The following is a 12451-nucleotide window of genomic DNA, read 5'->3' on the forward strand; positions in this document are numbered from 1 at the left end:
CACTGGAATGCTTTCACAGTAGAATGCTTTGCTCTGGTCAGGTGAAACAGTGCTGTTGGAGATAAGGGTCCTGCTCACTCTGTTACCTCTGCTGGTCTCCCCTCACCCTCACCTTGCAGTGTTTTGGCTGAGGTGTAGACATGAAACGGAGAGAACCAGTGGTCTGCACCTATGCACACCTACCCACCACTGCAGCAGAGGGTGAATAGAAAAGATCTTTGGAGGTATCTGGTTTTATTCAGGAGGCACCCGAGGTAATAAAGCAGCTTTGTAGAGGGAATGACGAAGTCCAAAAGTGTAAGCAGGTTCCCGGGGCTTGATCAGCGTCACCTGGAAGGAAAAAGTGAGAAGTAAGTGTGATGGTGGTGCCTTGTTCTCCAGACTTGCCCTCGAGTGAAGGCTGTCCAGCATAACATATTTGTGGACATGTTGCCCTACCTTTCCCACGCAGTAGTCTGCTGGTCCCGGACGCAGGAACTTGTCAGTAAGTTTAGTTTTCAGTCCCATTGTGTACTTGGGAGCCCTCTTTTTGTAGACATCCAGTTCCACCTTGGAGAATGCCGCAGGACCTGGTGTCTGTAAGAGAAGCAGGGAGGTTGGTAGGTGCAAAAAACAGTATTGATTTTTGCTGAGCCCCCACACGGGATGCACTGCTCTAGGTGGCTGGACAGAGAAGAGGTGTGGAAGGCGTGGAACTTTGGGAAGGAAGGCATCTCCTGTTCCCCTGCAGAGAGACAGATTTCCCAGAAGAGAAGGGAGATTGATGTTAGTGCCGATGAGCTGTACCCCACCAAAGCTGTTCATGTTGGAAAGTGAGGGACTGCAGATGTCAGTGTTGCTGGTAAGAGTAGAGAGCCCGGGACCCTTTGGCTTCTCAGGCTTTGCTGCAGGTGCAGGTAAGAGTGTGTTACATGGAGCTGCAGCAGGTACTGGAGCCCTTCTGCCCTGAGGAGAGCATCTGATTTCCACTGCTGCTGCAAGAGAACAGAGAAACACAACTCACCTTGGCCAGGTCTTGGAAACAGCTGTTGTACATACTCTTCCATCTCATGGAGTAGCATGGGTTGGCATGGGTGTAGACTGTGTTGGGTCCCAGGAGCCTGGGAAGGGTGTAGGCACCAGGACCTGGAAAGGGAATGAGAAGAGAGCATAGGTGAGTCCTGTGGGAAAGGGAGCAATGCCCACGTGGGAGAGAATCAATCTACCAAACCAGCTGTGAGGAGCAGGAGGTATCCTGTCCCTCCTCCCAGTGCCTCTGCCTTCTGTTGCACGTGGCATACACTGGCCATTCAAAGCCAGAGCTGCCGGTTCTTCTGTGAGATGGGAGAAGTTGGTGCTCCTAGACAGCAAGAAGCTTGTCAAGAGCATACTGTATCCTGCCACCTAGGCTTCTTGCTAGGCTGTTGAGGAAACGGCACAGCAGATGTTCTCTGGAGGACACATAGGCAGTTAGACAGTCTATTTGACCAAGTTCCTATACCTGGTGTTTGGAGAGCGCCAGCAAGCTTGTGCCGGAAGACCATGGACTGCACTGGTGCATTAGAGTAGACATGTTTGTCAGCCTTTTCTGTGGAATAGTCACCTGGGAGAGAGGAAAAGCCAAAAAAAGCAGTGAAGCTGAGTACCTAACTGCAAGCCAAAGAGGAGAGGCCAGGAGGATGTACTCAGCCTTGTTTGTTTCCTATCTGGAACCCTCTGAAGCCCATTCAGAGGTGGTCCTGTGGCACAGGACAACAGTAAGGCCTGGAAGAAGGGCTGCAGAAATGGTACTCACTAGGTCCGGGGGTGACCTCAGATTTGGTTTTGGGCCGTCCGATCAGGTGTGCTGATGGAGGTACATATTTCCCAACCTTGGTGATGGACGGATGGATGAAGTACCGAGGACCTGGAGAACAGTTTTCTGCGGCTGGACCTTTGGCCCCTCTAAATGTGTATGCAGGGGCTTTGTCTCTGGTGGGATCATGAGATGCGTGACCTGGGAAAAAAAGCCTGTGAAAGGACACCTGCCTGCAACTGTACAGTGAAGGGCAGTTTCTAAGTGGAAGCAGCAGATGTGATGTGCCTCTGCCCCACCTCCCCATGATTGCTGGTTTACCTGTTGTTCCAGGGATCCAGTACTTAGGCCCTGGAGTGTTGAACTCTGCCAGAATGGGGCCACGTCGGGGATGAGGCCTCCAGGTGCCCACCCATGGTCCATCCATGCTGATGGTTACAAAAACTATGGGAAAAACAGGAGAGCTACGGAGGGGCTTCCCCAGCAGGGCCCTGGTGTGGAGCTTTTCTGTAGCCCAGATGGGCAAACAAGTGAAACTAACATCACAGAAAAACGTAAAGAAGTGGAGAAGTAGGAAAGTCAAGTAGCAAATAAAAGAGAAGGAGGGATGGGGGGAGCAGCAAGTTCGTAGCAAAAATGTAGAAAAGCCTCCCTGCTGTGCCCACAGGCAGTTTTTGCTGGCCTAGCACGCGGTAGCGTAGGACCACAGCGTTTACACAGCAGTAAGATAGTCTCAGACACGTGTGCTCACAAACTTGCTTGCCTGGAGTTTGACACTGGTTGGGTGAGATGTCCTGATATAACCAGTGAGGGCTGCCAGGTCCTCGGTGTCATCATAATCCATTGCTAGATGGATCCATCATCGGTGATGTCCATCACTAGGTGACATCACAAAAGGCCACCCTCACCCAATGAGGAGCATCATGGAGTGAAGGCCATTGTGATGTTGAGAATGGCTGTTCAGCTGTTTGGGCAGCAGCTATATTACCTCCACTGTGGCTGGGCATGGGGTGGCCATGGAACTGGCTGAGTCCAGCATGGGGCAGCCCCAGATTCTCCACACAGAGACTTGCTTGTGTCCCAGTGCGTAGATACCCAGTACAGCCCTTTCTAGTCAAGTGGTACCTGAGGACAGGGATCTGGTCACTGAGCTGAGTCTGGAATGAACTGCTGACCGTGAAGCTGGGAGAGTCTCCTGCCTCCAAGAGTCTGTGAGAACTGCCTGCTCCAATTCCCACCCCTTTCCCAGCAATCAGAGCAGAATTGTTTTGGCATCACCACTTAGCCAGAAAGGAGGAACAGCCTCCCCAAGGACCAGGAGAGTTAAGCAGTCTTTATCTCAAACTTTGCACTTTTCTTGCTTTTGCCTTTCTATTCACTCCCCCATCCAGCTCTGCAGGGAAAGCAGTGAGTAAACTGTTAATGTGGCTTAGCTGTTGGTGAGGCTCAACCACTGAGTTTCCAACCATCTTTAACCAAAAATGTAAGAATGGCCTTCCTCTGAGGTGAATAAATGTTCTGAGTTAGCTGTAACTACTGCTTGCTGTGCCTGCAGTCATTTACAATGGGAGATCCCTGAACCGAGCTGGGGAGTTGATAGCGCCCAGTTTCCCAGATTGTTCTCTGTATGTTATGATGTTTTTCCAAGACATCTGTGCCACTATCTTACTGTTAGAAGGGCAGAAGAGGGCAAAGCTTTCATCTCAGTTGCTCTGGCTTTTCCATTTGAGGGACCCCAGTGTGTCTGCATCACTCCTCAGATGCTCCTGATCTCTTTGATCAGCTTTGTCCCCCTGTCTGCCCACTTCTTCCTGTTGTTTAGGGAGTTCATGGTCACCAGGCTTTTCAATTTTGATGGTCCAGAGATAGAAGAAGTGACCTGGAAGGGCTAGACAGGGATAAGTTTCATTATTCTGAATTTGTCAGTAGTGTACAAGTGTTTACACCTGCAGTGTGAGTGCCTCATCCCCCCCAGGTTTGCATGCTCCAAGGTTTCATGCCTCTTTGCTAATGATCTCAATCATTTACCTACACTTTGTTTAGTGATCCCCTAAGATTTTCAGTCCTGAAGTTTTTACGGTTTGAGACAGCTGCTCTTTCATTGCTGTCTTATCCTGACTCTTATCTCTGTGTGAGACAGGCCAGTGACTTCATTCAGTGCACAAACCCCCCTGCTGTGCTGCTTGTCCCTCCCCTCATAGGAACCATTCAATCCCAGTCAAGAGATGGGGCAACACGGGGTGTTGGCACACACTGAGATCATCACTGGAGTGGAGGGCAATAGGGATGTTACTAGGGTTGGTGAGGATTCGGATTGACAACATGGAGTGACCCTGTGTGGGGACAGGGGTTGTGCCTTCAAACTGCTGTGTGTGGGAGGACACACTGAGTGTCTCCATGTATGTGCAGAGATGATGCACAAGATATGGGTCGGTATCCAGATATGCAACAGAGCCTAAGACATGTCCCCCCATCCAGAGGTGTCTACATGCAGCTCTGCCTCGTGTTGCCCCAAATGTCCCATGTTTCTGTGGCCCCCCACTATGCAATGCCATGTCCTGTACATCACTCCATACCTCTGCATGTCCCTGTGTCCCATCCACACTCACAGAGGAGTCTGATGATGCTGTGCTCCATGGGGCTGCAGCTGAGGCAGCCCTATGTCCACAGGCTGTGGACAGCGCTGCTGACCACCTCATCCAGCAGTCCCTGCACCACTTGCTTGTCTGTGGTGAGGCACCAGAGGGAGAGCTGCAAGTGACAACCACCTGCTTGCAGCTGCCACAGGCAGAAGCATCCCAGTGACCACAATCACACATACTCCAGCAAAGTCTTTCTCTGGGTCTGTGTGATCCATGTCAGCACTGACACCTAGGACATGGGCACAGCAGGGACACTGGGGACGTGTGGCATGGAAAAATGGGGGCTGCTTCAGCTCAATTCCTCCAGTTTGGGGAGGTCCCAAGTCCCATCAGTGTGAGCACATTAGGTACACTCTTACAGCGGGTAAAGCAGATATCTTGAAACTCCTCAACAGGTTCAAGAATTACCCCTTTACTATAAACAAGCAAGGAAAGAACTATAGAACAAGCTTTTAAAAGCTCTCAGTAGTGATCAGAATTATCCCCCTCATGTTTTGAATATTCTGCGCAAGGGATGGTTCCTGTGGTTTTTATCAATATGCTCCAGGGTAAACGCCCCGGTCCCTAGGATGCTTCTGTTGTCGTTAGGATCCAGATTTAACACCCATGACCCTCTGGAAAGCTGCCTCTTGCAGCTGCTATCAGTAGGTTTCAGTGTTAACGTACCATGGTCACCATCATCCAAGGCGGCTATTAACTGGAATGGCTATTATTAAGTCTCCAGAGTGAAAACAATCCTTGAGAAGGATATTTCCCAGAGCTACCATCAGTAAGCTTCAGAGCATCATCTAAATATAACTTAATTGATAGTTTTGCACTGATATGGGACATAGAAGAAAGCAAGAGTTAAAAAAAAGAATGTGGAAGATTCAGGTGAATGCCACCAAGAACACAAGAACTGGTTAAGCCTCATCAAATAATACTGACATTTCTAATGTAATCCAATAGGAAACAAGATTAGCCAGCTGCACTGGTGATGTATTAACTCTGGCCAGTATCCTCAATATCTGCTTTATCCACTGTAAGAGAGCAAGCTAACTAATCACTATATACAATTTTGTTAGTGTAGTGAAGACTGAGTGTTATGAAAACTGCTGATTATATTGTGTTTGAGTACTTGACCAGTGGGAGAAAATGCTATCTGCCTGTGCCTCTGAAGTTTAAGTGCCCTTCACTATACAAAACAGTCTGTGTTAAAGGACTCTTTTCTAAATTGGTTTGCCATTCCATTGTTTTGCATCACCCGCATCATCTCCATTCAAATCACAATTTGGACATTTCAGAATGTATTTCCTAACTAGTGTTATATTAAATCAACTTCTTGTAATAAACAAGTTGTGTTAAAAACAAAAACATATACAGTAGCTAGAGGCTGAAATGTCAGACTTATCCTACAGTAAAGAAAGGAAAATCTGTAGGTGGAAAAAGCCTGCTAGATTTTTTTAGTTGCTTTCATTGCTGTGTCTAATCACAAGCACTTAAAAATATAAATCCCTCCAAATTTTGCTCAAAAATAGAAGGTTTTGAATGAAAGATAGAAGTTTATTCACATAATCTGTGAATAGGAACAGGCAAAGACTTGCAAAACAGGATAATTTACTACTACTGAAACTGGCAGTGGGTGTAACATACTTGGCACATTTTTAATATCCTTAGCATATTTTATTTCAAACTTGTTAAAAGGATATGCTATAATTGATCTGTTTTTAGTGACAGTATAGAAGAGTATTGCCAGAAGTTGTAGCCTTATCAACACAAAAGGACGGCAGAATTAAAAGATGCCTATTAAAACTGATTAAACTCTTCAGTAGTAATTACTATGTATGAAGTATTATTCAAAAATAATTGGATACATATTTTTCACTGCATTTTATAAGATTTCACTGCATACTATAAGATTTTTATACAGTGCACTTTAGTAAATAACACTATTGTCTGAATTAAAACAAAATTTTTTAGAATAAATTGTACCTGTATGTTCTAGAGATAATTTGGGGGATGTGAAGGATCCCTGCTGTATGGAGAGCTCCCAGAACAATACTCACTGGTGCAGTCAAATCTCAAATTATATGAGATCTAGTGTATGTCACACTAGACACTTTTTTTGACAAATAAGAGGAAAAAATGTTAAAAATATCAGCAATTAAGTTTGATCTGGTTTGAACTTTTATGTTTAAAACAGATTTAGTCTTAAATACCTACAGATTTGAAGGCTTTCATATCTGTGCATTCACAGATGCTATTGAAAATGAAAAGTCAACTCCATTCCTTAAACCACCCTTCTAGGGATGGAACTAGTTTATGTTTTGAAGCAACACTTTTTTTCCCCGTAGATTCTTTATGTGTAATATTGATTATTTTCAACTGTAGAGAACTGGGCAAGACTGAATCACATTCATCCGCTACATTGCCAGTTTGTAGGAAGCAAACACTCAGTGGAAGTTCGTTAGTATTATGTAAACAGACAAATTAAACTATTACCTAAATTTTAAATGGGAGTTCTACCTTCAGCCATGCTGGAAGGTGAGTGGTAGTGAAACCAGATAAAGACAAGTCCTTTTTCATACTCAGACAAAATGTATGAGTTATTACTCATACATTGCTGTATATGGTGAAGAAAATATTTAGCATGGTGGTTTCTGCTTCAATAGAACAGAAAATCCCTATCCTAGGCACTGAGTTCTTATGGGTAGTTAGGGACTTCTGGAGGCACAGCTATTTGGAAAAACAAATAAAAATTTGCTTTATTTAGATAAATACTTACTGACTATTTGCTTCCTACAAACTGGCAGGGTAGAAGATGAATGGACAAGCAAAAACAAAATTTTACTGGAAAGTCAATTTATGCCAGCACCTCAACTGCTGGCAGATTCAATCTTTTACATGCTATTGTGAACTCTACTGCTCCTTTTACTGCTCATCCATGGTGTAAGCACTCAAAGGAGGTTATAAGAGGTAATATAGAATAGAGTATTAGATTCGATATTCAAGGCTTTGGAAAAATTATTCCTGGCAGTTAGCAAGAAGGGAGATAATGAGAGGGAGGCTAAAAAATTATAAGGTTCTGTTTTTGAGAAGAATGTTAAATTTTTTCATTGACATCGACTTGACTAATGTGTGTGGTGTCAAATGTGTAAATGCACTTAGAGCAAACAGTATAACAGATGATTTTTGAAATAAGAATGAAAAATAAAAGAGAGACATAAACCCCAGATCACTAATTATAATTTTTCCCCTAGCATATGTAATGATAACTACATGTTCACAGGAGAAATTGATTTGATTTACAGCTCTAGTAATTAAATAAACCCCATGTAATAAATAAATCCAGAACAAACTTTTAAAACAAAAAAATTGAGATCCAAACATCAAAATTTTTGATTTCACATCACTTATGGTTTATACAATCAGGAATTGGCTTGTAGAGCTCTGATCCATCAAGAGAGATGATGGAATGTATGGAATAACTATGGGATAGAGAATGTGTTTTATACCAGGCTGTGTTTCTCCCTATTCAGGTAGAGAAAGGCATAATTCTGGCCCCTTCCTCTCTCCGCTTTATTGGCCTAAATGGAGTTGCTCACTAGGGAAAGAAATGCATGACAAATACAGTTTGGCTCCAGTTTACCAGGGAACAAGGGGATAATCCAAGAACAGATCAGGAGTGCAGCATCTTCCACAGGACTTGTAGCCAGTTTATTCCAAAGAAACCATTGCATTAATTTTACATCAGCTAACAATTCAACTTAAATTCTTCAGCTACCTTATTGGAAAAAAAGATTTTTTTTATTTTCATGTAAGATAGCATATGCACAAAATCAAACATGTGATAGGTAATTTATTTTTTTAATAATCACAGAATTATTGATGAACATTTCAAATCAAATGCCTAAAGCAGAGAAAGAATAAAATCTTATGAAGTAAAGAATATTACCTAAGGAAAAACAAAGTAGTTTGCAAGGAGGGTACTATCTCCTATTTTTGGAATTTCTCTAAGATTCCTGCCTTGGCTGTATTTCAAGAATCTGTCTATAGGTTGCATTCCTGAGCCTATCAGCCTTACACATCAGTTAATAAAAGTCAATCAGTGATTGTTTAACTTCTGCTACTGCCTGAAGCAGAATTACAAAAGCTAAATGTGTTCAAAACTCCACCAGGAGTTTCTGTCATCTAAGAACTCCAAGTGTATGACCTCATGGCAACTAAAAAATAAATATCCCACAACAGCTTGAAGAAACTTGTAGTTACTATGCATTCATGTCAACAAAATAACTAATCACACATGAGGAATAGCAATGTTTTTACTTTCTGCTCTTAGAACGGTTCAGTTAGAGTGAGAACTGAAACTGGCAAAAGGACCATGAATATGAAACAATTAACAAGAAGAAACTAACAAATGCAATTAATTAGAAAATAGGAAGTTGATTGCCAAGTGAGGTTTATAAGCACTGTCATGTGCATCAATCAGGTTCACTGCAGTTGCAATTAACTGGTCAATACTAAACTTCCTCACATCTTCTGGATCTCCTGACCAATTTACCATGAATTTCCACATAGTTCTGATTTTGAACTGTCATTAGTGTTCAATCTGGTATGTACTCAGTTGGGGTGTATTTTGTTTCATGAAGACGACTTTGAAATGCACTGAAGTAATTTGTTAATGCAAATTGTTTTGCTTTCTTGAAATCACACAATTTTTGCTTAATGTGAGGAGAAACACTGTAAGTAATTGCTATAGAAACCAGTCTGCAATCAGTTTTCATTAGTTTTTAAGTGACTAGGTGGTGTTATTCTTATAATAAATTAGTAGTATATCTTCTTAATCTGTTGCTCTAATCTGTAACTTTGACCTGAGAATTAGTGAAAATTTACTCATGTAATATGAATTTGAGTTAGCAAAGGTACTGATTTATTTTCAGTTCAGTCAGGAATATTAGTACACCTATTTTAGCAATAATATTTTAATATGCATTTTCTTTCAAAAAGACTAACATTTCTTCTCACCAATCCATATTCTAGAATCTTTATATACATACAGCTTTAAGCTATAAAAATTTGGAAGAATGTCTGAATCTTGGTTCCACAATCAGAAACCTAATACTATATGCCTTGTACCTCAGAACCTAGCAAAATTAGATGTTTACAACAACCTTAGGAGCACAATTGTGAGAGATTAGGCAATAATACAACAATTTGTCCTAATTTGTACCCTGACTTCCTTCAAAGATCAAGCAGCTTTTGCAACATGAGGGATTTATGTGCCTAATGCTAAGGACATGGTACCATTGTAAAATAGTTTGGGAATGCAGCAGTGGACTTGGACAAGGAGGTACAGATAACTTTGGCCAGCCTAGCCCAGTGATAGATCAGTAGAACAATATTAGACTATTTTACAACATAACCTTAGCTCAATTTCTTAAAACCACATCACATGCTATTCCTATTTTCCAAAGCTCACAATGGATCATGGACTTGAGTCTAAAGGACACACATGTGAGAAGCGATCAAGCTTTAGAAGACATATGGATCTGAGCTTACATTAGAGAAATACTGAGGAAGTCTGTGTTGATTTTAATTGGCCTAGATTATACTATTTAATCTGTGAAAAGTTAGAGTTTAGTATTAGGAAAGTGAGACTTACATACCCACACTGCTATGAAATTCTGCAAAACCAAGAATCAAATTTGTAGTTTAGTTTCTCATAATCATTTTCTCATTGATAGGCATAGTGACTTCTACAGTCAATATGGACTTATTTATACATGTAGTTTAACTTCAGAATGCATAATTCAATGCAAAAGGAGATTAGATCATCAATCGGTATTGTTGCATTGTATTATTCAGGTTTTACTTTGTTCAGAATATTCAGCTCGTTATGAGTAGTATTTTTGAAAACAAATTCTTACAGTAAACATCTCAGTAAGTAAAGCTCATGATGGCTATCAAGAAATAGCCATACACCTTGATAGAAACATTTTCATTCCCTCTGGCAATGAACCTAACTCCTCTGAAGGCTTCAGAGTCAGTTCTGCTAGCTTTTCTCTTTCCTATTGTTCATTCCACTGGAATTTTGAGGGAGCATCACCCAAATAGGTGCTAATGGTTCATTTCCCACTAAAGCATTCAAAGGGAACTGTTGAAATGGATCGGCCACATGCAGTTCTTGTTTTACAGTTACCAGACTTGTACCATTAGAAAATGTGGTGCATTTATTTTAAAGCATCCTTTACACTGCAGTTGTGTGGAACAATGATCTGCTGAATTTAATTCACAGATCAAAGAGAGAGGAAATTAACCAACACAGTAAATTGATTATTTCATGGGTGACATAACCAAGGCAATGATTTATCTTAATAAAGAGCAACATCCCTCTAGTCCTTAACTGAATTCCAGCCAATGCAATAACGCTCAGTTGTTAATGACTTTGATGTTGATGTGGAAAAGTGAATGACTGTATAATCACTGAAATGAGACCTCATCACAGTTGGAAATGTTTAAGCCAAATCATTTTGGACTGTGAAAAGAGCCCTGAGTGGTATAGATTGGCTGAGTCCCAGATTTTCAGCCGTAACTAAGCAGGGCCTGAAAACTTTATTATACTGCTGTGTTTTGGGCTGGTCTGCAATCCTGACAACCCCAGAGAATAGCAGTTTAATATTTATGTGTGGACTCACTGTGGAAAGAAAAAGAATTCAGGGTTTACGGAATGCCATGGAGGTATACAAACCCCATCTCACAGAGGTAACACACTCAGACAAACTTTGACTCACAACCAAATCCAATGGCCACAACTAACATACGAGAGTGGTGACCATGACACCCTGGGGACACTGAACAGGCCTGGGGTGGTGGCAGTTCAGTCACTGAATCCTGGGAAGAGGCCGTTGGTGGTAGCCCCATCCCTGGGCAGAGCATCTTGTGCTACCCCACCCAGGAAAGGCACATCCCAGGTGGGACTATCCACGGGGGCCCAGTTATAGCCTGCTTGGGGCAGGGCTTGTGGCCAAACATGGTTATGGTCCAGACAGTCATGAAATGCTGGGATCAGCCCTGGTGGGGGCTGAGTGCCCCAGCAACCTCCCACATAGCACCAATTATAAATACCTGTCTATCAGCATCCACCTAAATGATAGTTAATTAAATCCATCTTTACGAGAGGGAACAGAAGTCAAATAGGAAAAATTGTACTGAAAGCTTATGTTTATATCTCACATCACCAAATATGGCTTAAGAGGTTGAAATGCAGCATTAGTTATTCATAGCAGCCTTCACCTTCCCATTTACCCTTCTCTATGAACTCTTACAATAACAAACAGGCTAAAATTAGAGTTGCTTTATAGTATGTTAATTTGATTATCATTGTCTTGGCGCTGACTGAAGAGCTCACATTAACAGGACGGGATACCCTTTACATCAAGCCCAGCTTCCCTGATGCTGATATTCATCTTTTGGATCCAAAAAGGAAGTCAGGTCATTTTTTTTCTGCTCAAGTTTCCTTCACAATCACTTATTTCCCAGAGAAGAATTCGTAGCATTGACATTGCCCTGTCCATGTGTTGCTAACTTTTCTTTCTTTTTAAAAAGACAGGAAGAACACTTTGCATCCTCCCAGCCTGGTTTTGCCCCATGCACGCTATGAGAAATCAAGAGGAGATGAGAGAGGAAGAAGGTGATGGCAAATGACAAAGTTTGCAACTCCAGCCTCCTAACCTCAGCAGAGAGGCAGCTGCAGGTAGGGTTGGAGGAATTCCAAGAACTCACCCTGTTTGAATACCACAGAGCCCTCAGGCTCCAGAAACATGATACTCTGATGCTGATCATGAAAAAAAAAAAAAAAAACCCACCAAAAGCTAGGGACTGTTAAACTGCTCATCCAAGCCTGCAGCTGGGGGTGACTCAGAGTGCAGAGTTGGAAAAATGCCCACGTGGCAAGATTAGAAACTCATTTGTGTAGTTTATGTGGCCTTGCCAGGAGCCTCCGTTTTTTTCCTAACCCCCTTCAGTTTATTAACTTTAAAAGCTCTCCTTTCCTGTT

At 42.3% G+C, this 12451-nt stretch overlaps 1 protein-coding gene across 1 annotated transcript; it reads right to left on the reverse strand.

The window, feature by feature from the left end:
- Positions 1-234: 234 nt before the first annotated feature.
- On the reverse strand, positions 235-2207 carry LOC126651262 (outer dense fiber protein 3-like). The gene is made up of 6 exons (XM_050336972.1): positions 2096-2207; positions 1775-1975; positions 1481-1582; positions 1004-1125; positions 439-576; positions 235-330 (listed from the first exon to the last, which is right to left on the reverse strand). The coding sequence occupies exons 1-6, from the start codon at positions 2199-2201 to the stop codon at positions 235-237; spliced, it is 765 nt and encodes a 254-aa protein (XP_050192929.1). The 5' UTR covers positions 2202-2207.
- Positions 2208-12451: the final 10244 nt, after the last annotated feature.

Source organism: Myiozetetes cayanensis, unplaced genomic scaffold (assembly GCF_022539395.1).
Source record: "Myiozetetes cayanensis isolate MyiCay16 unplaced genomic scaffold, myiCay2020 scf6-25, whole genome shotgun sequence".
Lineage (NCBI taxonomy): Eukaryota > Metazoa > Chordata > Aves > Passeriformes > Tyrannidae > Myiozetetes > Myiozetetes cayanensis.